The sequence below is a fragment of the Halichoeres trimaculatus genome, unplaced genomic scaffold (assembly GCF_033239565.1).
Source record: "Halichoeres trimaculatus isolate MK-OKI-2021-1 unplaced genomic scaffold, fHalTri1.1 fHalTri1_scaffold_18, whole genome shotgun sequence".
Classification (NCBI taxonomy): Eukaryota; Metazoa; Chordata; class Actinopteri; order Labriformes; family Labridae; genus Halichoeres; species Halichoeres trimaculatus.
In genome coordinates, this window is record NW_027437196.1 from 5,853,034 (window position 1) to 5,880,404 (window position 27,371).

At 38.9% G+C, this 27,371-nt stretch overlaps 1 protein-coding gene across 6 annotated transcripts; it reads right to left on the bottom strand.

The window, feature by feature from the left end:
• Nucleotides 1-686: 686 nt before the first annotated feature.
• LOC141807422 (NLR family CARD domain-containing protein 3-like) lies at nt 687-27,312 on the bottom strand. 6 transcript variants are annotated; one of them, XM_074693435.1, is made up of 26 exons: nt 27,219-27,312; nt 23,990-24,143; nt 23,563-23,723; nt 23,362-23,439; nt 20,671-20,798; nt 16,379-18,236; nt 16,072-16,245; nt 15,526-15,699; nt 15,216-15,389; nt 14,486-14,659; nt 13,811-13,984; nt 13,084-13,257; nt 12,494-12,667; nt 11,769-11,942; nt 11,355-11,528; nt 10,692-10,865; nt 9,948-10,121; nt 9,556-9,729; nt 8,884-9,057; nt 8,573-8,746; nt 7,918-8,091; nt 7,436-7,609; nt 5,798-5,971; nt 5,484-5,657; nt 5,008-5,181; nt 687-3,127 (listed from the first exon to the last, which is right to left on the bottom strand). In XM_074693435.1, exons 3-26 carry the CDS (start codon nt 23,694-23,696, stop codon nt 3,109-3,111), a joined length of 5,523 nt encoding a protein of 1,840 aa, XP_074549536.1. In that variant the 5' UTR covers nt 23,697-23,723; nt 23,990-24,143; nt 27,219-27,312; the 3' UTR covers nt 687-3,108. The 6 variants fall into 6 exon arrangements, with proteins under 6 accessions (XP_074549536.1, XP_074549535.1, XP_074549537.1 ...); XM_074693434.1 differs by having other exon boundaries at nt 16,379-18,239; XM_074693436.1 differs by lacking the exon at nt 23,362-23,439 and having other exon boundaries at nt 16,379-18,239.
• Nucleotides 27,313-27,371: the final 59 nt, after the last annotated feature.

Below are 27,371 nucleotides of genomic sequence, written 5' to 3' on the forward strand. Positions count from 1 at the left end.
CAACTGAAGCAAGTAAACAAAGCCAGGGAAGGATGCAGGTGCCGACTGCAGGACGCAAGGAAACGATGTAAGTTAATGATATAAGTGAGCAATGCAAGTGGAAAACACAAACAAATGACATGATTTTGGAAGTAAAGTGGAAAAACAACACAAGTTAAAGATACAACTGGACGATGAATGTGGAGGATGTAACTGAAAGGTGTAAAGATTGAACTTTAAAGCTTAATGATCCACCGATTGTTTTATTTACAATAGTGACACCTACTGGAAGGGAATTTCTGTACATGACGGGGCACTTGCACTTTATCCTTAATGTAAAATATAAGGTTTTCTGCTGTTGGAGCAAACTTCCAGTTCATGTTAGACCCATGGACTTACAGTGATAATGTAACAACCAGAATCAGAAAGGGGAAGTTCAATTGTTTTATAATAATAATAATAATAATAATGATAATAATAATAATAATAATAATAATAACAATAATAATAATAATAATAAAAATGTCATTATTATTTTTATATAGTTAGAGAAATTGTGGTAAGTCAAAACCAAGGTACAGATGAGAATAAACAATAATTCCTTTATTATCTTTATAAAAATTTTACAACAAAATTGATCAAAATTCATTACAAAGTGCAGTAAACAACAAACAAATTCAAATTATGAATGAATAAAATTTGAGGAACAATAATATCCAGAACTCAAATTACTGCAGTATAATAATTAAAAAAAAGAAGATACCACTGATATCAGTAAAGTTTTGATTGGTTTGGCTTTCAGTGTTGTCGTGTGGTCCAGTTCAAAACCAAGGCTGCTTACCACTGTGAGGAAGAGCTTAACTGTGATATAAACCACAATATTTAGGAAATATTTTAAAAATACATTTCTGCCTTTGTAGGTGGTGCTACAAAACAGCAATATAAAAATTATTTACATGTTCTTGTCAAAAACAAATTTATGCTGTTAGTTAAAGTTCAGAGTAAGTGAAAAAAGATAAAATATCAGGTCTTGGTCCTTAGTCTGGAGATGGAGCTGGTCTCAGAGGGGTTTAGACTGCAGCACTGGGAGTCTCCTCCACCTGGTGTGATCGGTCTGCTCGTCTCTTGCCCTTTTTCAAACAGACACGTACACCCGCTTCCTCTATGGCAGAGTGCGCTCAGTTAGAAGTCACACTCACAGCTGAGTGAAATCCCATTTATCGAGGTGTAGGGTATAAATACAGCAGCAAGCTTTGGGACAAACTTTCCTCTCTCAGGGGCTGTTGACACAACCACGGTGTTAGGATGAAACGCAAAAGTTTTGTTGCGTTTCAGCCTCTCGTTTACACGGAAACAGCGTTTTAGCCAAGCGGCAACCTCCGGTCTGAGAATATGAGACAATGCGGAAGTGCTAAAATCTGCTGTTTCCCGAGTGTTCGCTTGAGGCTGGCTCCAGAAGTCACATACACACCAAGCCAAAAAAAAGCCATTTTCAAAGCAGAAATTAACCTATTTACAGCCTGGTTCAAAAAACGTCTCCTGTCTGAGTCGCTAATTTTACTGCCAGCACCCACTGTACAGGGGGTGAATTTTTTTCCAACATGGCCGTTTAGAGGATATTAAGAACGTGAGCTCCCCCAATCAGAGGCACAGCTGAGGGTCACATGACGGTCGGCACCCTATGGCTGTAGGTGAAGCCCTTGCCACTACCAATATGGCCGCTATAGCCGATGTGCTTCATTTTCAGTTTCAGTAACAGATGGGTGACGTCGGCGAGACTACGTTCATGTTTTATACAGTCTATGGTTTTAGCCGACCTAAAACAAACTTTTGAAAACGGCCTCCAGAGCGAGATTTTTCTGAAACACTGCTGACACCATTGCCGTGTTAACAGTAAGCCGGCGTTTTCAGTGGAAACGCTTATGTCGCACTACGCTTTGCACATACAACAGGACAACAGTACCGTTGTAATGATCGTCGCGGACTACCATGTTGTGCTTGTGCTGCTGAATCTGCTGAATCTGCCGACTGTCTTTCATCAATGTGCATCTGTTGCTCCACTTCTGCTCTGAGTGTTCACCAAAACACCAGATGATTGGCTCAACTCTACTTCGATCTACCAAAAGCCGCTTATGGACAAGACAGTTACAGCACTACCTACAGGCCTGGCATGCTTACTACAGCGTCCTTTGGTGTTTCTGTGTAAACGCAGATGTTCTTCTGTGCCTTCTTGTGTTTAGGGCTGAAACGTTGTCGTGTAAACAGGGCCTCAGGGGGAAAAGGGAACTGTGTTAACATGGCTTCATAGCGGTGTCTTAAGAGAGCAAAATGCTGCAATGCACCAGCGAATGATACACTTTTGGTTTGTTTTCCTATGTTTTTTTGTACTTTATGCATTCTGTAAAAATCTTAATGAATATTAATGTTTTCTTCTTTGGTAAATTGCAGTAGTCTAAAATAATAAATTATCCTTTAATGTAAGTTAAAAGTTAAGTCTATTAATTGTTATTCATCATAATTTAAAAGAACAGGTTGTTCTAGATGAATGAAAACAAAGGGATCATATTTTTGAGTGTCAAAGCAGCAAAAAGCTCCCTTTTTGATCGTCACTTAAGATGTACGGAAATTCCACAAAGCACAAAAACATCAAAAACAATAAATCAAGAAATACCCGAAATATTAACAGAGAACTTTCCTGCAACATGACTTTGATCAGTGTAAATCAACTTGGTGCTGAAATTGACCTAATCGATGAGTGTAAATCAAATAACTTTAAGTATTTAATCCCAAGAGGGCAGAGACCTTTACATGCAACTAAAAGCAGCCACCCTCGTCATGATGCTACAAAACAACCCAGAAGTGTGTATCAAGAAGGTTACCACCGGACACAACTGGTGCCAGCGCAGACTCACTAATGGAGGGTTTTATAGCCCACTTCCACTCCCCACTCAATCAGTTTGGGACGGACTTCATCAAGGACGAAGTGGGTAGGGGAAGTGCTCAGTGGCTGGTTTGAGAAAGACCTTCTTCGTAGCATGTCCCAGTCAGAGACTCACCACATCCCAGCTCCTGCTGCTCTGCTTCCACCTCTGGGATCAGCAGGAGAAAGACGATCCTCTCTGATCACTTTTAATGGAATGATCTCCATCTGAGGGTAGAAAAAACAGGTGGTCAGTGTTCTGCCCTCTGAGACATTACTTTGGCTGAACTTAACATCAGGACCCACATTCACAAAGCTTCTCAGAGTCCTCTCAGAGAGCTCCTAACTTAGCCTGAACATTCCTAGCAAAAAGTCTGAACTTCAGAGTGATTCAGGAAGTTTCTGAAAGCAAGGAAGAGACTGAAGCTTTGATCTTATGGTGCGGCCACACTGGACGCAAATTTGCGTCAAGATTACATACAAAGTCAATGCAAAGACGCGTTTGGACACCGATTGGCCCTGGACAGCGCATTGGACGTATTTCGCACGGCGCGTTAGGGGCATCTGTGCATTTGGAGCATCGGCACATTTGGAGCGTCAAACGCCTATCACTCAAGTTGAAAATATTGAACTTTCGACGCAAATTCGCGTGAGACTGAGATTGAGAGAAAACAATCTGTGCAGTGTGTCATCATCCAGAGTTATACGATACGACGTGTGTACTCTACAGAGACCGGAAAGGAGCAGGCTTGGGTGAAAGTCTCTGAGGAGACAGGTTTTGAAGGTAAGTTTTGTAAATATTCGTTTCCAGCTGGATTTGCCTGCACGGGTCATCACTGAGTCCGACTGTGTTTTCCTCAGTGGAGTTTTGAGCCTGATAGAGAGGAGGAAAGAGTGGGGCAGGGGCAGAGCCAGGGAAAAGATGGAAGTTCTCTGCGGTCCTCTCTTTCCTCGACCCCCTCATTATCCCTAGGGAGACCTCCGGGAACATTGGTCGGGGGTTGAGGATGAGGTCTCAGGGAACAGCCAGGCAGGGCCAGTGGAGGTGGATTACCAGGGAGAGGCAGCAGGCCTTGATATTGATCTCCAAAGCTTTCACACACTCTCCTGTCACGCTTTGGAAACCACAGCTCATTGTTTTTCAGATGCTCTTTTGGGCTTTCCGTCTTTAAATGAACGGGCTCTCTACTCCGCCTGCACAGTGACGCACGACAGCCCCTCAGCTTGTCAAAATAGTCCAGCGTCCAGACTCAGGCGTGACGCTCGTTTAAATTCACTAATTCCACACTGCGGTGTGGCCACAGCATTAGGCTTCTTAAAAGTCCTCCTCCTTTCTCCTGACAGTTTTTCTCCTCAGGAGCTCTCTGAAGGCTTAAAGGGATAGTTCAGTTTTTTTGAAGTGGGGCTGTATGAGCTCGATGTGACCACTAAGGACATTAGATACAGTAGAAAGTTGTCTCCTCTCCCTCAGTAAGACACAGACTTTAATCGATGGTGACAAGGAAATAGGAGCTAACAGGGAGAGACCGTACCAGATTCAAAGGCTATTTTCTCTGCCTACAAGAACTAAAATCAAAAAGTAATACCACAGTTTAAGAGTACGCTATAATAATTTTTAAGTGCAATAAGTCTTTGGAAATATAAACATTTATCCGGACCTAACTAACTGGTCACGTATCCTTCCGCGGAGTGCTAGTGCGCTCCGTCCCCCCTCCTCCTTTTAGCTGTAGGGAATATAAACAAGCTATGCTTCGGGCACCGGTTACAGACAAATGTTTATATTTCCGCCTTGAGAATAACTTTTGTCTTACTGAGGGAAAATTCTAAGAAAAATCTTGGAAATCTGAGGAATTCTAAGATTTTTCTAAGAATGACGTCAATAAGAGCTACTTTAAGCCTTAGGATGCTTTGTGAATACAGGTCCTGATCAGAAGACCATCAAGGGCTTCAGTCCTGGTTAGACCAGACCAGACCAAAGATGAAGACTATCAAGTGTTAATACCTGTTTATTTTTACATGATTGGAAAAAAGAGAAGAAGTTAGAAAAATAAAACTATAAACTCTACATTTGATGACCTATATCAACAGACAAAATCCAACAAACTGACCTCAGAGTTCTCAGGCTACAGTTTGGACTCTTCTCAAGGTCACACAGCAGCTCCATGTCTGAGTCCTGCAGGTTGTTCCCTTTCAGGTCCAGTTCTCTGAGACGTGTGGGTATAGACTTCAGGGCTGAGGCCAAAGTAGAACAACTGGTTTCTGAAAACCCGCAGTCAATCAATCTGAAAAAGACAAAGTATGATGGTTTAAAACACAGCTATCTTGTTTGAAATGTTATTTTCTTGTATTGTGTTGAGATCTAAGGAAGGATTAAGAAAATGTTTAAGAAAGGAAGATGAAATGTCAGGTTTTCTAGTGTTTACTGTGAACATTCTACAGCTGTTTGTGAATGACTTTATTTACATGGTGCAAGTGTTGGTATTTAGGGTCATACGGGGTAAAAAGATTTTCAATCTTCAATTCAATGTCACCTTTACTTTTCTGTCAAAAAAATCTCAGCAGAAAAATAAACATGTTTCCTGACCTCAGGATTTCCAGTCTACATCCAGGAGTCCGCAGAAAATCACAGAGCAGCTGGACTTCAGATTCCTGGATCTTGTTTTTACTCAGATTGAGCACTCTCAGACTGAAGGGATTAGATTTCAGAGCTGAGGCAAGATAAGCAAAGCTGGTCCTGGACAAACTGCAGTCTTTCAACCTGGAGAAATACCAAATCATTCAAAAACAGTGGAACATCTGACACTGAAAGGCTATTATAAAATAAGATGAAAAAACGCCATTCATGGTCAGAAGATTTAACAACACCATATTTTTAGAGTACATTGTTAAATAACTTACCCCAGAGTCTCCAGTCTGCAGTTTGGACTCTGCAGATATTCACACAGAAGCTTCACTGCTGAATCATGTAGCTTGTTTCTATCCAAGGCAAGTTCTTTCAGATTGGATGTAGTGGACTTTAGAGCCGAGGCCAGAGAAGCACAGCTTTTCTCTGACAAACTGCTGCCCCGAATTCTGAGTAACAAAGAAAAAGAAAGAGTCCGTTTGAATGTTTTTATATTCATACAGTGGAACACAATCATACTGCTAAGTTGTAATTTAATCAGAATCATGTAGCCCTTATTTTTGTTAATTTTTCAGTAACATTTTGTTCACTTCATCTTTTCAACTTCGCAAGGATCAGGTCATAGAGAGTTATGTAGTGCTGCCAAATCTTTTTTCACTTTAACAAACTTGTTGTAGATTTAACCATCAAGTCGAAAGTCTCCTACACGCCATATATGACAGGTTCATTTGCAACGTCATGTAAGCTTACAGTTACAGTTTAGGTTTACAGTTTCATTTAGCAGATGCTTTTGTCCAAAGCGACGTACAACACAAGCAAGAATTTAGACAGAAGGAAAACCTAGTCAGTGCGACAACAGTGCAAGGTGCAGGTGCAAGGTTTTTTTTTTTTTTTGGGGGGGGGGGCACGAGTGTTCCCTGAACAGATGAGTTTTCAGACATCTCTTAAAATTACAAAGGGACTCTGTGGATCCTATAGAGTTTGGTAATTCATTCCATCATTTTGGCACAACAGGGGAGAACAGTCTGGCTAGTGATTTGGAGCCGCGCTGGACTGGGAGCACCAGGCTTCTTTCACAAGCAGAGCATAATGGGCCAGAAGGAGTGTAGACCTGGATGAGGGACCCCAGGTAGGCAGGAGCCATTCTTGTCAATGTTTTGTAAGCCAGAAGAAGAGCATTGAATTTGATTCGAGCTGCTACTGGAAACCAGTGAAGAGCGATTAACAGCTGGGTGACGTGTGCTGTTCTGGGCTGGTTAAAAACCAGACGTGCTGATGCATTCTGGATCACCTGCAGAGGTTTAAATGTACACAAAGGGAGGCCTGCTAGGAGGGAATTGCAAAGGATATGTAGAGACATGTTATGTAGGGATGCCCAATATGTAATAATCTGCCACGTTTTGTTATAAAATTCTTGAATGACATATGTTACAAACTTTGCTGTATTATGTAATTTTTTTTACATATTATATCAGTAATAACATAATGCAGGTACTGAACCTTTTCTATTAATAAATTGATAGAATTTGGTGCATTATATGATAAACCACCAAAACGGATGTCTTCATTAGAAAAACACAACATAACAAAACATTATACCATCAAAGTGACAAAATAAAGTTTCATTAGTCAAATCTAAATTCAATACAACTGAATTTAAAGAGGATGTGTTTGGATGCTCATAGAGACAAAAACTGCATTGAGTGTTACTGACACGAACATTATTAGTGAACTGAAATGTTGGAAGACATACACACATGCAATCTGGATTATGTAGTGCAATAAAATAAATGAAACATAACATGTTTCATTTATTCAATTCTGTGAGTTTTTTTCTTTACTGTGGTGATTGCCATTCAAACTATAACTTCAAACTTCAATATGGGTTAAGTAACAAGAAAATGGTGTCTTACTCTAAAGACTCCAGTCTGCATTTTGGACTCCGCAGAAAATCACACAACATCTTCATGGCTGAATCCTGCAGCGTGTTGCTATCCAGGTCAAGCTCTGTCAGATGGGAAGGGTTTGACTTCAGAGCAGAGGCCAGAGAAGCACAGCTGATCTCGGACATATTGCAGCGCCATAGTCTGCGAACAAAAAGAATAATCAAGTCCTCCTTGAAACTCAATACCAAAATTTTGAAACCTGTTGTAAGAATTTACAGTCTTATCATCAATATCTGAATGTCTTCTGACATCATGCTTGACATTATGCTAATAGTCATTGAGGTCTTGCTTGACTGCCATGCTAGCAGAGTTAGCCTAGGAGCTACCATGGTTCATCTAAGCAATTCCGAGTTGTTTATGCTTTCTATTCCTGAGACCGGTTTTATCATGACAAACAATCTTAATAAATGCAGTTGCAATGTAATTTAAAAACATTCTTGATTACTTACTTCAGAGTCTTCAGCCTACAGTTTGGTCTCTGCAGAAACTCACAGATCAGCTTCACTGCAGAGTCCTGTAGCTTGTTTTTACTCAGAACGAGAACGTTCAGTTGGGAGGGGTTGGAATTCAGAGCAGAGGCCAGAGAAGCACAGCTGATTTCTGACAAGCTGCACTCCCTCAATCTGACAATAAGCATGGACATGAAATATGTTTTAAGACAAAATGGGTTAAAAAATGGAAGTCACAAAAAATAAAATAACAGGCTACAGAGACAATAAGCAAATGTTGTCAGTTTGTACTGTAGTTTAGTAGCCGGCTATATTTAACGTTACTCTCAGCCCTGGTGCTCTGAGACATGTCAGTAGTGTGTAATGTTACAAAGATAATCCAAGATATTGTTTCTTGCAGAGAAAAACAAAGATCTCTCTTTAGGCTAGTAAACTTAATTAGCCGGCGTGGTGTTGTCATAGACACTTCGAGCAACCTGATACTGCCTGACCTGATTTGGAAGTTAAGAAATAGCATTTGGAAATAACCTATATTGCTGCTGCTGATCTCAGTTTTGAGTGAGGTTTGTGATCGGGCAAATATCTACAAGTGAGACTTTTTCAGTCTTTTTCATAATTACATGGGGGTTAACTTGATAGATTAACGGAATCTTACTCTAAGGTCTCCAGTCTGCAACCTGGACTCCGCAGAAAATCACACAGCACCTTCACTGTTGAATCCTGTAGCTTATTTTTACTAAGATGGAGAAGTTTCAGTTGGAAGGGGTTGGAGCTCAGAGCAGAGGCCAGAGAAGCACAGCTGATCTCCGACAAACTGCAGTCCCTCAGTCTGTATAAACAATAGAAATATTGCATTAAATGTGATGTAAAACAAAAAGAGTTAAAAAGTGGAAGTCACAAAACAGAGAATACTACTTTAACTTTAAGCCTACATTGGGATTAAAGTAACAAAAAATGGTGTCTTACTCTATAGACTCCAGTCTGCAATCTGGACTCTTCAGAAAATCACAGAGCATCTTCACGGCTGAATCCTGCAGTGTGTTGCTATCCAGGTCTAGCACTTTAAGACGCGAGGGGTTGGACTTCAGTGCTGAGGCCAGAGAAGCACAGCTGATCTCGGACATATTGCAGTCCCACAGTCTGTGTTAACAAAAAGGAAAGTAGGGAAATAGTGATCATGCTTAAAACCAAATTAAGTCTGGTTTCCACCAAGCAGTTTAGTTCGGTTTTAACTCAGCATGGCACGCATTTAGTTGAGTTTCTATCGACCCATCCCAGGACAAGTGCCAGACATACTAATCTGACCCAGGAAGGTGGAGCTAGAGACACAGTTGTTGGATGTCTTCCATCTTTGCTATTTGTTTACTGTGTCACGTTTTTTTTTTCTTTGTTGTATTTATTAGCAAGGTACACAGTCACCTCGCTAAGGCGTCATGCTATTAAGTAGCTGAAGTGGTTATCAGTATCTGCCTTACATGCTGCCTACCAAAAAGGGCATAGTCTGCTGTGGAAATGCAAACAGGATCAGGTTGTACTGATCCAACTCGTACCACAGTGTACTGATCCATACTAGATTGCTTGGTGGAAATGGGGATTCAGATAAGATTGGACAATACTTTCAGAATACATAATATTTACCTCAACTCCTCCAGTCTGCAGTTTGGACTCAGCAAAAACTCACACAGCAACATCACTGTAGAATCCGTCAGCTTGTTGCCACCCAGGTTCAGCTCGCTCAGATGGGAGGAGCCAGACTTTAGAGCAGAGGCCAGAGAAGCACAGCTGATCTCTGACATATTGCAGCGATTTAACCTGCATTTTACAAAACAGTGCTCCTACTTATAACTTGTAATACAGTTTTAAAATTTGCAAATACAAAACAAACAATGTTCATTCATACATCCCCAATACTGCTACACCACATGTCTGCCATTTAGTGGCTTCATAGGTTCTTCATCATAGTGTTTTTAAGATACACACACACACACACACACACACACACACACACACACACAAAAACAAATCCTTACCTAAGACCCTCCAATCTGCATTTTGGACTCTGCAGAGAATCACAGAGCAGCTCCACCGTAGAATCCTTCAGCTCGTTGTTACCCAGGAACAGCTTTTTCAGTTGTGAGGGGTTGGACTTTAGAGCTGAGGCTAGAGAAGCACAGCTGATCTCCGACAAACTGCAGTAACCCAAACTGGATTAACAATAAATAAATGCACTTTGTTAAGTGACCATGAATAAACTGCATATCTCAAATGAAAAATGTGTTTGGAGAAAAACAAAGTGTTTAGAAGAAGAAAGAAGAAATAAAACGAATATATATATAAAACAGAACTGAAGTCCACTGAAGTGATATGAGTTGACGCCCAAGATTTCAAAAATAAAAAAATACTTACACATGTCTTTAAAAGTCACTAGTTGGTAATTATTTTACAAATTTAAAAGTTTTATATAAATGATTGTTACTTTGTAAGAAAGCAACAAAAAGTTGGGTGTGGTTTAGTAAAACCTAAGCCCCTTGTCTGCAGTTTGGTACCACACAGCTCTCATCTATCAATGGCCTTAAAGCATGATTTGTCCAAGTGATAAACTCTTACTTTTAAACTATTATTTTGTTAGCCACGTGGCAAAGTTGCCCAAATAAAAAGCAAATCAGTTTAAAATAAAATAAGTTAGCAATATTAATGTAGAAAATAAAAAGACGAAATTAAAATTGGACATAAAAAATGTTTTTTTTCTTCTTGACTTAGGTGGAAATCCTTACTCCAAAGACTCTAGATTGCAGTTTGGACTCTCTAGCAAATCACACAGCATCTTCATGGCTGAGTCCTGCAGTGTGTTGCTAGCCAGATCCAGCACTTTCAAGCGGGAGGCGTTGGACTTCAGTGCTGAGGCCAGAGAAGCACAGCTGAACTCTGACAAACCGCAGTACCACAGACTAGATAAACAAATAAGAAATTTACTTAAAAATAGCAATCTTGTTGAAACACAATATCACAGCTTTGAAATCTGTAAAGAGATGAAAAGTAAAATTAAAGGAAAAAGTAAATGAACAGTGAACTTCTTCAGGTTTTTTCTAATGTATTTAGTGTTACTTATCTGACAGAGCCTGCATACCTTATCAGGACCTTATCTCTACCTGGTGAGCCATGTTTGGATAGCGTGAGCATGGATTGTTCTTGAGGTATGTGGAAATAAGTGTATCATATTCCTCATGAACTTTTGTTTTCTTTTTCCTGAGTTGAAAAAAAAGCTACCCACGGGTCCTGAAATCTACTTGGAAGGCAGCCAGAGAAGAACAGAGGGGGCTGTTGTTTTTTCAAACACCAAATTAGTTTTAGTTCAGGAAAATAAATGCCTTTTGTTTGCAGCTTGATGTCACCAGAGTTTCTAAGTCATGTTAATTTTTGAACCGCAAATAACTCACCTCAGAGTTTCCAATCTACAATTTTGACTCTTCAGGAAATCACATAGAAACTTTACTGATGCATCATGTAGCTGGTTTTTATCCAAAATCAGCTCTGTCAGATTGGAGGGATTGGATTTCAAAGCTGAGGCCAAAGAAGCACCGCTGATCTCCGACAAACTGCAGCAACTTAATCTGATAAAAAAAAAAAAGAACAAATGTACTTAAAAGCATTACTGGCGCCTAATTCAATATAATTTCTAAAGAAGTGTTGGTTAGCAAAAAAGGTTGCAAAAGTGGGGATACAGAACAAGAAAAACAAAATTATTAAACAACTCTTACTTTGCATGTCAAGTCAGCCTCATGCTCCTACAATTATTCTGACACTTAATTAATGAAAATTAAATTCTGGAGTAAAAACTAAAGAATTCTTACTTTAGAGTCTCGAGTTTGCAGTTTGGACTCTGCAGAAAATCACTCAGCAGCATTGTTGTTGCATCTTGAAGCTTATTGTTACCCAGGTCCAGCTCTTTCAGATGGGAGGGGTTGGACCTCAGAGCTGAGGCCAGAGAAGCACAGCTATTTTCTGACAAACCACAGTTCCTGAGGCTGGATTTAAAAATAAATAAATTAATAAAAAGTATTAAAATACTTTAAAACAGCAATTTTTTTGATACTAAACATCACTGTTTAAAATCTGCTGAATGTTAAAACAGAGTTTGATATGTAAAAGTAGTAACATCTGTATTCCACATAATGAAGGTTAAAAATTCAATGCAACATGTGAAAAACCAAGTGTGAAATTTAGTTTGTCTAATTTTAATTAAGGACCACAGTAATTCCATTCACCTTTTTATGTTTTCTCGAGGTTTGGTATAACAAAGAGCAGTCTTTTGATCTTAGTGGCTCATAGTTGGAAAATGTACTGTCTTCAGTTCAGCTATCAATCGTGCAGAAAAGTAGATCACTAGGTTTTTGTGTCAAATCTGTAATCAACCTTGATTATACAATGCGAATTCAATGAAAAATACATTGTCTCAAGACACACTCAAATGTAATACTTTTCTTATTAAACTCTCTCTCTCTATCTCTCTCTCTCACACACACACACACACACACACACACACATACACACACACACACACACAGAAATAACTTACATTAAATTTTCCAGTCTGCAGTCTGGACTCTGCAGAAAATCACACAGCATCTTCACTCCTGAATCATGCAGCTTGTTTTCACCAAGGCTCAGCACTTTAAGATGGGAGGGGTTAGACTTCAGAGCTGAGGCCAGAGAAGCGCAGCTGATCTCTGACAAACCGCACTCAAACAATCTAAATAAACAATAGATATGTGAACATTAAATGAATAAAATCTTTGATCCCTCTTAAAATTTAACAACATAATTTTAAAATGAATTTATAAACAAAAAAGGATTGGAACAATAGTCCCCAAAAACCTCAAACTCCCAGCCTGTATGTTAACTGCTCAAGAGGATCTCAACAAACTTATTGTCTGTGGAAAACATACTTTTTTTTTTTTTTTCATTTACAATTTGAGTAATTCACTGATTGACTTAATGAGAAAAAAGGAATTTATAAATCCTTTTCTCTCCTTGCTAAGCAATGACTCTAATTTTGCTTATCAAGGCAAGGCCTCATGCTGCTCCTTTAATATGACACTTCGTTTAATGAAAATCTAATTTGAGAAAAAGTGTGCACACACAAAAAAGGGAAAAAAAAATGCTTACCTTAGAGTCTCTATTTTGCAGTCTGGACTTTGCAGAAAATCACAAAGCAGCCTCATGGCTGAATCCTGCAGCTCATTGTGACTCAGCTTTAGCTCTTTCAGATGGGAGGGGTTTGACTTTAGAGCTGAGGCCAGAGAAGCACAGCTGATTTCTGACAAACCACAGTCCACGAGGCTGGGGGAAAAAAAAAAACTAAATAACACAATTTTTAACTTTGGTAAGAAATTACACAGATACAAAAAGGTTACACAAATGAATTCTAATTAGCATGAAAAAAAAACTTAGAATAGGTTACAATGCCTTTCATAAACTGGTGGGTTTTTAGGTGGAATATGCTAGCTTACTTCTTATATGTTTCTTTATAGACCAGCTTATTGTTTTTCCACTTTTTTAACCACTGAATCATTTTGAGTGAATCAAACTAATGGCTACCTTAATATAATTAGAGGTGCATTGTAAATGAAGTTTATTGGTAATGTTAGAATTGTTGAGTTTTACAAAACACTATAAAGTAAAATTGAACATACTGCTTTTAACTGTATTGCATTATTTGGTGACTGTATACTGTACTAGTTCATTCAAAATGTTAAATTGATTTTAACAATTGTTAAAATATGAGGGACAAAAATTCAGCTCTGTATCAGTAAAATATCTGCCTTCAGTCTGAGCTTTAGTGTGTCAGCAGTTTTAATGTCGTACTTTTAACCCTTTATTAAAACATACTTACATCAGCGTCTCCAATCTGCAGTTTGGACTCTGCAGGAAATCACACAGCAGCCTCACTGTAGAATCCTGCAGCTTGTTGTTACCCAGCGTCAGCACTTTCAGATGGGAGGGGTTAGACTTTAGAGCTGAGGCCAGAGAAGTGCAGCTGATCTCTGACAAACTGCAGTCTGACAGACTGAATAAAGAACAAAAGACACCATCTAAGAAACATATACAATCCTGGATGTTTCCAAGTTTGGAAGTCTAGCCCACCACAACTTCACAGTTTTTACTGATTTATCAACAACATGCTGCTATTTTAATTAAGTTAGAGTCATTTCACTTCTATCACTAGGATTTCCTTCCAGTGGACCATACAGGGTTATATAACGCAGCCAAACACATATACTCTCTCAAAAGTTATAGTTAAGTTAAATTAATCAGTTAAATACTGATTAATCTAATTAAAGAGATGAAAACCAAAGGCATCTGTAAAGTTTCCCCTTACAAATAAAAACATTGATTAGTATATCTTCTGATATAAATTTTGGTGTAAGCGCCATTACCGACATAAAAATGATGAAGGAAAATTATAAACAGATCTGAATTTCTTTAAAGTTGCAATTTACAATCATTTTTCATTTTATTTGAAGTACTACGTACTTTTAGTATGTTGGATAGTTTAAAACAGTCTTACCATAGGCTTTCCAGGCTACAGTTAGGGCTTTGCAGAAAATCACAAAGGAGCATCAAGGCTGAATCCTGTATCTTGTTGTTATTAAGGTTCAGCTTTTTCAGATGGGAGGGGTTGGACTTCAGCGCTGAGGCCAGAGAAGCACGGCTGATCTCTGACAAACTGCAGTGACTCAGTCTGTATAAACAATAGAAATTTTGCATTAAATGTGATTTAAAACAAAAAAAAAATAAACAAAAAAATTACTTTGAGACAGTAATCCTGCTTGACACACACAAAGATTTACCAATCATTGTGAGCTAAAAAAAAAATATGATTGAAAATAAAATGAATCCTAAAATACAAATGTTAGTGAGCCCAAAAAACTTAACTCACAAAAAGATATGTGAAAAATAGCTATGCATCTTTAATTTCACAAAGTATTTGCTTTTAACAACAATAACAAGTAAAGGAAAAGTAGGAAATTGTATGTAATAAAAGGAAATAAATGTATAATGCTCAATTAACTCTATTATCCTCATGACATCAGAACCATCTCCTGGAGTCATTGGTCATGACGCAATGACCGCCCTACATATTGTACATTAATTATACATTAATTAATTTTAAAATTTCTCACCATTATACAAAGACGAGAGACAAAATTTATCTCAGCCTTTGACCAGTTGAAAACAAGCTTCATGCAGAATGATGTCACCATAAAACATACATTAGAAGAAAAACAAATTCATACTCCAAAGTTTCCAGTCTGCAGTTTGGAGTCTGCAGAATATCACACAGCAGCATCACGGTTGAATCCTGTAGTGTGTTCTCATCCAATTCCAGCACTTTCAGATGAGAGTGATTGGACTTTAGAGCTGAGGCCAGAGAAGCACAGCTGGTCTCTGACAAACTGCAGTCCCACAGTCTGGGAAAAGTTTAAAGAGGTAAATGTCATGTCGCCTTTTTCATGAGTCACATGTCACTCCTAAGTTGAGCACCTTTTTTGACTTTTAATCTACATTTGAGTAAGAATACCCATTAAAAAAAAGATGGTGTCTTACATCAGACTCTCCAGGCTGCAGTTTGGACTCTGCAGAAAATCACACAGCTGTGTTACTGAAGAATCCTGCAACTTGTTGGCACTCAGCTTTAGCTCTTTCAGATGGGAGGGGTTGGACTGCAGCGCCGAGACCAGAGAAGCACAGCTGATCTCCGACAGACTGCAGCCACTCAATCTGAATAAACAACAAAATATATACTTTAAAACAGTGCTTCTGCTTAAACTAAACATCAGGGTTACAAATTTAGTTAAGGCAAAAAAAGGTCTGAGTATAAGGTAAGACACTGAAAATAAAATAACACCTGAGCCCTACGGGATGAAGGTTAGATAATGTATAAAAAACTTTGTGGTTAGTGACGTTTTGACCCATCAGAGAATCTGTCTTGACAAACTAATTTTGTGAATCCAATACATATTAAAACCACTGGAATTGAAGCAATTGGACCCGAGCTTCCAAAGAAGCAAAATGTTTGCCTCAAAATGTCCCGATAAGGATGACATCATATTGTTTTAACCCCTAAGCAAAAACTACAGAAAGGTGTTTGACCTCAGACTCTCCAGCAAACAGTTTGGACTCTTCATTGCACTGGACAAAAGCTTCATCCATGAATCCTGCAGCTTATTGTCACTCAGGACCAGCTCTCTTAAATTGGAGGGGGTGGACTTCAGAGCAGAGGCCATGACCTCACAGTGGGAATAAGACACTCCACAGGAAGAAAGTCTGTGACGACATGAATGTTATAAAGTATGTTATGATTAAAATAGACTAATTAATACACACATTTATAACAAAATCAGGCTGACATGTTTTTTTTTACATTGCTTTTCATTATTTCAGTCACATCTGCACTTACATCGCCTTCCTGCAGTTCCTCACAGCTGGAATCAGTCTCAGTCGACCCTGGTATGTTGTGTTGTAGTTATTCAGGTCCAACTCATCCAGGACCTCCTCTGACATCTGCAGCATGTAGGCCAGAGCAGAGCAATGGATCTCAGAGAGTCTCTGTGATCTGTTCTCTGACTTCAGGAACTCTTGGATCTCTTGATGGACTGAGTGGTCGTTCGTCTCCATCAGACAGTGGAAGATGTTGATGCTTCTGTCAGGAGAGATTGTATCCGTGTTGATCTCCTTCAGGTTGTTTATGACTCTTTGGATCATTTCTGGATTGTTGTCTGTGCGACCCAGCAGGCCTCCCAAGAGCCTCTGGTTGGACTTCAGAGAAAGTCCATGAAGGAATCGAATGAAGAGGTCGAGGTGGCCGTTTCCACTGTCGAAGGATTTCTCCATGACTCTTTTTAGGAAGACATCCAGGGATGAGCCGGAGTTGATGAAGTTTCCAAAAAACTCTGGAATCTTTTTAAAAAAATAACTGAAGGAAAGGAAGGAGTCCTCGTTTTCGTTGTCCCCTAGGAAAGCCTCCAGAGCCCCCCTGTTCCTGTTTGTGTAGCAGTGGAACATGTAGACAGCAGCCAGAAACTCCTGAACGCTCAGATGAACAAAGCTGTAGACTGTTTTCTGGAAGATCACACTCTCTCTTTTGAAGATCTCTGTACAAACTCCTGAGTACACCAAGGCCTCTGTGACATCCAGACCACAGCGCTCCAGGTCTTCTTGGTAGAACATGATGTTTCCTTCCTCCAGGTTTTCAAACGCCAGTCTGCCCAGCTTCAGGAGAACTTCTCCATCAGCCTCCATCAGCTCCTGAGGACTCATCTCTTGTCCCTCACCAAACTTCTTCTTCTTTCTCTGAGTCTGAACCAGCAGGAAGTGTGAGTACAGGTCAGTCAGGGTCTTGGGCAGCTCTCCTCCCTGCTCTGTGCTCATCATGTGCTCCAGAACCGTAGCAGTGATCCAGCAGAAGACTGGGATCTGACACATGATGTGGAGGCTCCTGGACGTCTTGATGTGTGAGATGATTCTGTTGGACAGATCTTCATCCCTGACTCTCTTCCTGAAGTACTCCTCCTTCTGGGCGTCAGTGAAGCCTCGGACTTCTGTTACCCTGTCCACACATGAAGGAGGGATCTGATTGGCTGCTGCAGGTCGAGATGTTATCCAGATGAGAGCTGAGGGGAGCAGATTCCCCTTGATGAGGTTTGTTAACAGCACGTTTATCGATGACTTCTGTGTGACGTCAGACACGACCTCAGTGTTCTTGAAATTCAAAGGCGGTCTGCTTTCATCCAGACCGTCAAAGATGAACAAAAGTTTACAGACAGCCAGCGTCTCTGCTGTCAGCTTCTGTAATGTTGGATGGAAAACATGGAGCAGACTGAGGAGACTGTAGCGTTCATCTCTGATCAGGTTCAGCTCCCTGAATGAAAGAGGAACCACCAGACTGAGGTCTTGGTTTTCAGAGCCCTCTGCCCAGTCCAGAGTGAACTTCTGCACTGAGAAAGTTTTTCCAACACCAGCGACACCGTTTGTCAGAACCACTCTGATGAGTTTCTGTTGGTCAGGTGAAGGTTTGAAGATGTCCTGGCACTGGATTGGCTTGTCAAGGGGGCTCTCCATCTCTGACGCCGTCTCGAGCTGTCTCACCTCATGTTGTGTGTTCACCTCTTCACTGAGGCCCTCTGTGATGTAGAGCTCAGTGTAGATCCCTTTGAAGAGGGTTCTCCTTCCTGCTTCATCAGTTCCTTCATTCACACGTTCACATTTCTCTCTCAGACTGATCTTATGTTTATCTATAACCTCCTGTAGACTGCGATCTGCTGAAAGAGAGGATAAATATTCAGAGAATAAAGAGATATTCGCCTGATATTTCTTTTACAAACTTGCATAAAGTGAGTCTAATATTGTATATTGTCATTAATTCCACATAATTTTACCTCCACGTTATTCATGCACTGCAAAAAACTGGAATCTTATCAAGTGTTTTCATCTTATTTCAAGTAAAAATTTTCTATTCTACTTGATATAAGCCACATTCAGCTTATCAGTCCAGAAAAATGTCTTGTTTCAAGTTATTTAAAGGGATAGTTCAGTTTTTTTGAAGTGGGGTTGTATGAGCTCTATGTGACCACTAAGGACATTAGATACAGTAGAAAGTTGTCTCCTCTCCCTCAGTAAGACACAGACTTTAATCGATGGTGACGAGGAAATAGGCGCTAACAGGGAGAGACCGTACCAAATTCAAAGGCTATTTTCTCTGCCTACAAGAACTAAAATCAAAAAGTAATACCACAGTTTAAGAGTATGCTACATAAAATATTTTTTAAGTGCATTAAGTCTTCGGAAATATAAACATTTATCTGGACCTAACTAACTGGTCACGTATCCTTCCGCCCAGGGCTAGTGCGCTCCGTCTCCCTCCTCCTTTCAGCTGTAGGGAATGTAAACAAGCTATGCTTCGAGCACCAGTTGTAGCCTCGTGTAAGTTTGATGAAGAATTGTAATTCTTTTGTTTGTACTCAAAGGATTGTGAGGCAGCGTAGGAAATTCAAAATGAGTGACTATGACAGCGACGATGAAGTTCCATTCACTTTGGAACCAAAAGGATACCTGTATGAACCGGAGTACACAGAAGAGGAGCTGCTACAGATGGCGACTGAAAGGAATACAGAGGAAACATCCGCGGACACTGGACATCAAGACAGAGTCAGAAATACTCAGTGGTGTAAATGTCTGAGCTGTGACTCAATGCCCATGGATGCTGAGTGTTACTGCTGTCACGAGTGGAACTTGGTTACAGACACTCTTCAGGATTTGTCTGAGGACACTGCTGGCTCTCAAGCCGTCTGTATAACTCATCACACAGATTTCCCTGCTCTTCTGAATTCTGGAGTGTCCTGTAACAGCAACAACAACAACAACAGTCGTGGCAGCAGTAACACTCAGCATCTTGATGTCCAGTGTCTGTGGATGTCTCCTCTGTATTCCTTTCAGTCGCCATCTGTAGCAGCTCCTCTTCTGCGTGCTCCGGTTCATACAGGTATCCTTTTGGTTCCAAAGTGAATGAAACTTCTTCGTCGCTGTCATAGTCACTCATTTTGAATTTCCTACGCTGCCTCACAATCCTTAGAGTACAAACAAAAGAATTACGATACTTGATCAAACTTACACGAGGCTACAACTGGTGCCCGAAGCATAGCTTGTTTACATTCCCTACAGCTGAAAGGAGGAGGGGGGACGGAGCGCACTAGCCCTGGGCGGAAGGATACATGACCAGTTAGTTAGGTCCAGATAAATGTTTATATTTCCAAAGACCTAATGCACTTAAAAAATATTTTATGTAGCGTACTCTTAAACTGTGGTATAACTTTTTGATTTTAGTTCTTGTAGGCAGAGAAAATAGCCTTTGAATTTAGTATGGTCTTTCCCTGTTAGCGCCTATTTCCTCGTCACCATCGATTACAGTCTGTGTCTTACTGAGGGAGAGGAGACAACTTTCTACTGTATCTAATGTCCTTAGTGGTCACATAGAGCTCATACAACCTCACTTTAAAAAAACTGAACGATCCCTTTAAGAACAAAAATGAGGTCTGAATTCCTTGTAACAAGTAACAGGCTATATGTGTCTGATTTTAAATCAGTTCTGCCTTCCTACTTGAAAAAAAAAAATTACAAATGTTGAAAAATGACATGCTGTCACCATCAAAGTCAAAATATTTACAGGTAGAGTCTACAGGATGTTCCTTGAAAATAAAACACCAACTTTTAGAGAAATAAGAAAGACGAACACAACCAACGTGAAATGAAAAGCCAAACAGATAGAGCTTTTTCTTGAACGAGGGTGAAGATTTGCTCGACTTTCACTCGCTGTCGGGCACTTGGAGAGCAGCTAGCATTGAAGAACAATGTAAGTTGGCTTTCTCCTGAGCAGGTATGTGTCAGATAACCTAGGAATTAGCTTGTGCTAACATGCCAAGTGAGATGCACAGATCTCGAGTCTCGCCCGCGTACACATGTGATGCTACAGGTGGTTGCTGGGCTGGTGAATGTGTTCATGCAGTCACGGTCAGAGGCTGTTGGTGTGCGCTGCTGCTGGCACTGAGCCAAGGGGGAATCAAGCTTGATCAAGCTATGCTCAGTCCATTCTCAGTCTGAATAAGCTGCTTACATGTATCTTAACAGTCTGATCTGATTCTGACAAAGCTCACAATCTGATTTTTAAGCTGCATGTAAACTTAATGACTGTCTTACGTGTCACAGCGCTGGTCTGGCTGTCTGTTTGATGTGGTATTGTTTTCAATCTTCCTCCACACTGGGGGCAGCTGGAATCTCTCCATGAGCCACGTTGGTCCCAGTTTGTGGTTACGCACTGTTCACAGCTGGAAGAGACAGAACTTAGATGAACACCCTGAGACAATGAACAACTGGACAAGTAAAGTGAAGTGAATAGACTGCAGTCTGGCTTGTAGCCTGAGAGTATGGAAACCGCTACATTATGATTAAGTACAATGTAGCTCATGTAGCTCTTTCACTCTTTTGCAGTGGCTCCTTGTAGCTTTGAAAAAATATTCCTGAAATTATTTTTTTCTTACAGAGGGTATTGATGATTAAAGACACTGACTAAATAAAATCCTGCATGAACATTTTGTTGAACTAAATCTTCATCCCAGCTGTCAATAAAGCCTGCCACCGCTCTACTTCACCTCCTACAACATCCACAGCCCACTAACTTTCCATGCACCCGTGGCTGAACTCAAGTTTTACAGCCCTGGTAAAATAACTAAATCTACAAAAAGACTTATCTGGAGGAAAATACAGATATTCATTTTGTGTGCATGAATTCATTCAACTAACAACATACCAGCTTAAAATACTTGATATATAGCAGGACATTGACAGCAACAACAAAATTATGAGATGAGCAATATTATCGATAAATTTTACCAAATTCAAGTATTTTTTCAAAAGTTCAGCAATGATTAAAATGTTTAACAATTATTTTTTTTATTTTTGCATGATTTTTGACATTTCAAAATTGTTTTAAATTTTTGCATGTTTTTACAATTGAACTTTTTTTTTAGTTTTTGCAAATAATTTTTTCCCATATTTATTTAATTCAAATTTTTTATCTTTGATTATTAATTACGTTTCATTTTTTGACGTTTTTTCATTTTTTGACGTTTTTTCATTTTTTTATTTTGACAGTTTTGAAATTTTTGCAAGTTTTTAAAAAGTTTTGCAAATGATACAAATTTCAACTTTTTTTACAACTTTTGAAATTTTTGCAACTTTTTCAAATTTCTTTTTTTTATATATTTAAAATATTTTTGTCTTTTTGGAATTTTTTAATTTTTTTTTTTATATATTTGCAAATTTATTAAAAAAAAAACAAAAACAGACATCACATATTTATTTTTTTTATTCAAAATCTTATTTTTTTTTTTAAAGAATTTACTAGATTTTAACTATCCCACAATTATTTGTTACACTTTTTTGTCTTAAATATGAAGATAAAGTACATTTTATGGCTTCTGAATAAGTTTAATTTAGGTGATCTGAGGCTAAGTTGCCCCTTTGAAAGTAAAGGTGGCAGTTTTCCATCACACCCAGAGAGACAGGCAGCACTGAATTGTTGTGAAGGAGTAAATTTTTTCACCATTTATGAAGAAGCTTCACTTTTAAATTTCTGGGTTTGACATAAACAAATGCTGCTGTTAAACAGGGCGTTCTATTATCCTTCTTCTAGGGCAGGGGTGGCCAACCTGTGGCTCGTGTGCAGCATGTGGCTCTTTGCCTTTTGGTGTGCGGCTCTTCGATCCATTCATAAAAAATATATGTGCATTGTTATGAATAGTGGTGTGTCAATCAATCTAAAATATTGATATATTGATGCCAACATTGGGATCAGTATTGGCCAATACTTGGGTGATGAGACTGATACTTAAGTTTCAGTTTCTTTTCTCTGCATGAGCTTCTCTCAATCACTCATGTGCTAATAGGTATCTATCTAACTAACAAAATAGATAGATAGATAGATAGATAGATAGATAGATAGATAGATAGATAGATAGATAGATAGATAGATAGATAGAACTCTGTCTCTTCTGTGGTAAAAACAGAAATTTGTCTTTGACATGGCTCCAAGTTTAATCACACAAACACAATAAATCTTGCTTTGAAAATCGAAAATGTATTGATTTTATATTATATCATTTGGTTTATGTGTGAGAGGATGTTGTTTGTACATGTATGCTTTGGCTCTTTTTAGAACGACAGTAATTTTTTTGGCTTTTGGTCTCTGACTGGTTGGCCACCCCTGTTCCAGGGTTTCGGGTCTATTACTGAGGTCTGGAGGATGATCTTTGGACTTCAGGAGTCTTAAGTCCACCACCTGCTTTCACTGATTGTTTGGAAGTTAAAAAACATAGATCTCTCACTCTGTGTCTGGAGGTCCTGGTTCATCTTTCACGTCTGGAGAATGATCTTTAGACCAGTCACTCTTCATGGAGAGACAGCTGGACATGTGAGGCAGAGTATTAGCAGATAAGAAATACGACATCAGGACAACTTAGAATAATGTGTCAAAAAGGAGTTTGTTTGGAGATGTTATAAGGAAGATCTGACCAGTGTCTTCTTACTCTGTGTCTAGAGGTCCTGGTTCATTTTTAATGTCTGGAGGATGATCTTTAGACCAGTCACTCTTCATGGAGAGACAGCTGGACATGTGAGGCAGAGTATTAGCAGATAAGAAATACGACATCAGGACAACTTAGAATAATGTGTCAAAAAGGAGTTTGTTTAATTGTTAAGTGTAAGCTCCCACATTTCATTACCTGATGTCTCATGGTATGACATCCTGCACTTTTAAAAGTCCGACAGACTCTCTGCCAACTGTAAGAAACTGAGTCCACCTCCTTTAGAAGTAAAATATAAATTTCTTACTCTGTGTCTGGAGGTCCTGGTTCATCTTTCAGGTCTGGAGGATGATCTTTAGACCAGTCACTCTTCATGGAGAGACAGCTGGACATGTGAGGCAGAGTATTAGCAGATAAGAAATACAACATCAGGAAAAGTAAGACTAATGCGTCAAAAAGGAGTTTGTTTAGAGATGCTATAAGGAAGATCTGACCAGTGTCTTCTTACTCTGTGTCTGGAGGTCCTGGTTCATCTTTCAGGTCTGGAGGATGATCTTTAGACCAGTCACTCTTCATGGAGAGACAGCTGGACATGTGAGACTTTTCTCTGTTGCTCTTTTTATCCACACAGGTACTCATCATTTCATCTTCAGATGTGTTGAGGCAAAGCTGTGAGGTTCAAAAATAAAAAGTTTGCTTTATCTCCTTCATACATGTACAGAATAAATCCAATAACAGAGCCTCTCCTTAAATCATCAGACTGCTTTTAATTCATTCATTAATACACTGATTCAGAAATTTCAAAACATTAGGATTCACAAACATTTTTTTTGTCACAGTAATGATAATATATGAAAGTATAAGGGGCAGTACAACTCAACTAGGTTAACTGATAGGGTTCTATTTAGCTCCAGGTGAGGGGAGATTATGCCCACCTGAGGTAGAGGGGCATAGACTGCAAAGCTTCTAATCAGGAAACTTGAGCTGCATTTCTTCCAGACGATGCAGGAACTAAAAACATTCCCCAGAACTGTTCATGTGGCCCACTGTTTGTGTTTTGATTGTGAGGCTGAAGACCCGGGTAGATTTCTGAAAAGAGAACAATGATGGAGGAAAAAACCGAAAGAAATTTATTTTAAAACACCAGCAGACCAGAAGAGGGCAGCAAGACAAAGGCCATGCAGTCATGTCTGTCACATCTCTGGGTTTAGTGTCTTATTTTTACTGTCTCTTGTCTCTGCCTAGCGTTACTTGTGCACCAACCTTGAACTGATTAAACCGTTTTTGAACTCTTTGTCTGTTTGCTGAGTCCTGCTTTTCGGGGCCCCTATCCGGTGTGTCACAAGCTCTCCAGCTGCAACCTGCAGTGTAAGAATATGAGGCAATGTGGAACTTCTTAAAAAAATGTGATTCATCGAGTATCCCCTGAAGGCTGGTTCAAGAAGTACAAAAAAAAAAAACATCAAGGGGCAACACCCTGTTTAAAAAATAATGAAGCTTATGAGGAAGTGCTAAAAGTAGCAGTTTGTCAACAGCTGAGGCTGGTTGCAGAAAGACTGCACTGCAAAAACTGAAATCTTATCAAGTGTTTTTCCCTTTTTTATTTTTATTTTTGGTTAAAATGTCTTTTATTAATGACATTATATGTAACACCAGTACATCCCAATAGATACAATGAAATTTTTCCTGATGTTTGTCCAAAATGTGCTGAAGATAGAGGAACACTGGTTCATTGTTTGTGGAATTGTAGAAAGATTGAATTGTTCTTGGAGGGAATAAGAGGTGAAATTGAAAAAAATAGTGTGAAAGAAATTTGTATTAAACCCAAGACTGTTCTTGTTTGGCTTATACCCAGAAAGACCTATATACACAAAAGCTGAAAGAATGTTTATAGATATGAACCTGTTAAATGTGAAGAGTTGTATTTCTTTATGTTGGAAAAATGTTCATGGACCTGCAGTAAGTCAGTAGAGGAAACAGATGTTGTCTACCATCCCACTAGAAAGGATTTCTTATGTACTGAAGGACGGACAAAACATATTTGAGAGTGTCTGGGGGTGTTTTCTGTTATATATCAAAGATTGTGGGATATTAGAAAGTGTTGTCGTACAATAGTGTTGAAGGCTGCTATGCTTTGGTAATTTTTTTGTAAAACAGCACTGTGTTGTGTTATGAATATGTGTTTGATGTTATGTCTTTTCAAGAAATAAAAAAAGAATTTGGAAAAAAAAAAAAAAAAGTCTTTTAAGGCTTGATATGAGCCTCTTTCACCTGACCAGTCCAGAAAATATCTTATTTCAAGTTATTTGAGGACAAACATGAGGTCAAGTAAAGAAATCTTCCAGTGGGGTAAGAAAAATGTGTTTAAAGATGCTATAAGGAGGATCTGTTTTAACTGATCTGAGATCTGATAGAAACAAATTTTCTTTGTTCAAGTCAACTTTTTACTGGATACAACGCACCGAGGTAAGGTATTTATCAGTACAGTTACATAGTGCTACAGTACTCTTCTGTCCTTTTTATGTCTGACAGTTAGGCTCCAGGGTCCGCCATCACTACAAAATTAATCACAGGAAGTGTTTCTAGCAGAGAAAAACTCAGATCTCTGTGTTTAATCTCTTCTCACTTTTAAACTTCGTCAGCTGGCGTGGTGTTGTCATAGAGACCTAGACGTGCCGTAAATTAAGGAAGCGATTTAAAATAATGTAACCAGCAATATTGGTGCTGATAGTCTCATTTTAAAGTGCGGATTAAAATCAGGCATATATCTAGCTCAAAACCTACCTTTTTAGTCGAGCTTTTACCTGAATTACCTTTTAGTGTTTTATTTACTTTAAGTACAGACCACTTTTTATTATTTAATCTTGTCTTATTGATTTTTTCATTTATTTATTTTATCTTTTCTTTTTAAAATCTTTTATATTTTCTGTATTTTATTCTCTAGTTTTCCTGTTTTATTCTTTATTTATTTATCATTTTAATTATATGTATATTTTAACTGAATTTCAAGTATTTTTTATTCTTCCTTCTTAAAAATCATTTTCTTATTTTATATTATGACATATTTAATTTTATTCTTTTTACCTAACCTTCAGTGTTTTCTAATTTTTAAACCTTTAAACCTTCTCAGTACGTACTGGGTACATCAGTGTGCTTCATTATTGTCTTTTATCTATGATGCTTTTTATTAACACTGTGTATGGGTTGCTGTGTGGGTGGGTTTGGGGGCTGGGTGGAGTGGGTTTGGGGTATAATTGTTTTATTTAATTCATGTGTCTGTTTGTAAAACACTTTGTGCTACATTTTATTTGTATGAAAAGTGCTATATAAATAAATTATGATTGATTGATAGAAGGGAGACTTTCTCAAGATCAGCCCCTTTAAGATTAGAATTGTTCAAGATGGCGGCATGTGTACAAGCAGCGGCTTCTCTCTGTTCCCACCAAACAGTGTATTTGTGTTTTTTATGTTTGAAATCAGTGTGTATATGCTACCTTTATTTACGTACATTTACAAAATTTGTATTTTTTTTTCTTCTAACTCAGTGGTTAAGAAGCTCAAAACTCACCTCATTGTGACTCAAAAGAGGATTTGTTTTAAAAGTCGTATCAAGAATATATTTATGACGTCACGGAGTCGATGTAATTTATGTACAGTGTATGCTAACACAGCTTTGGTAAGTGTGGTAGCAAGCAGGCCTGTTGGGTCTGTTATCTTATTTGCTGTCCTGGACTGTTATCTCACTCCTCTAACAGGGGACCACGTAAGAAATTTGCTATGCACCCTTAAAAAGAGTCAAAAACATCAAATATGGTGCACATTAATCTGATAAACTCTGACGTTAAACTATGGAAACTATCAGTCCCGAGAGGACAGGGGCTTAAATGTCTTCCTTTCTTCCTAATCTCTGTAATTATCAGGTCCCAGACACCGTCATAAACGGTTAAGTGTAGTCAGATGAAATTAAATTATTATTTAGGATTCTGGCCCACTCAAACAGTGAATACTGATGAGGAGAAGTCACACACTGCTGCAGAGTAAAAAGGCGACCCAACACTTTCTCAAACCCGTGTTCTCTGAGACGGAACTTGTGTATTTCTCCCCTCATAAAAAGAAAATCAAGAGTCCAAGACACTAAACCATAAACATGCAATAAACTCTTACCCTGTCTCTGTCCCGTTATCTCAAAATGGAGTCTGAACCGTGGACGTTAAACTTTTACTCACAAACTGTTTGGGAGGAAGGAAAACACTTGGCACGTGACCAAGTTCACTCTGGAGGCACCGCCACCTCATTCCGGAAAGATCCGAGAGTTAC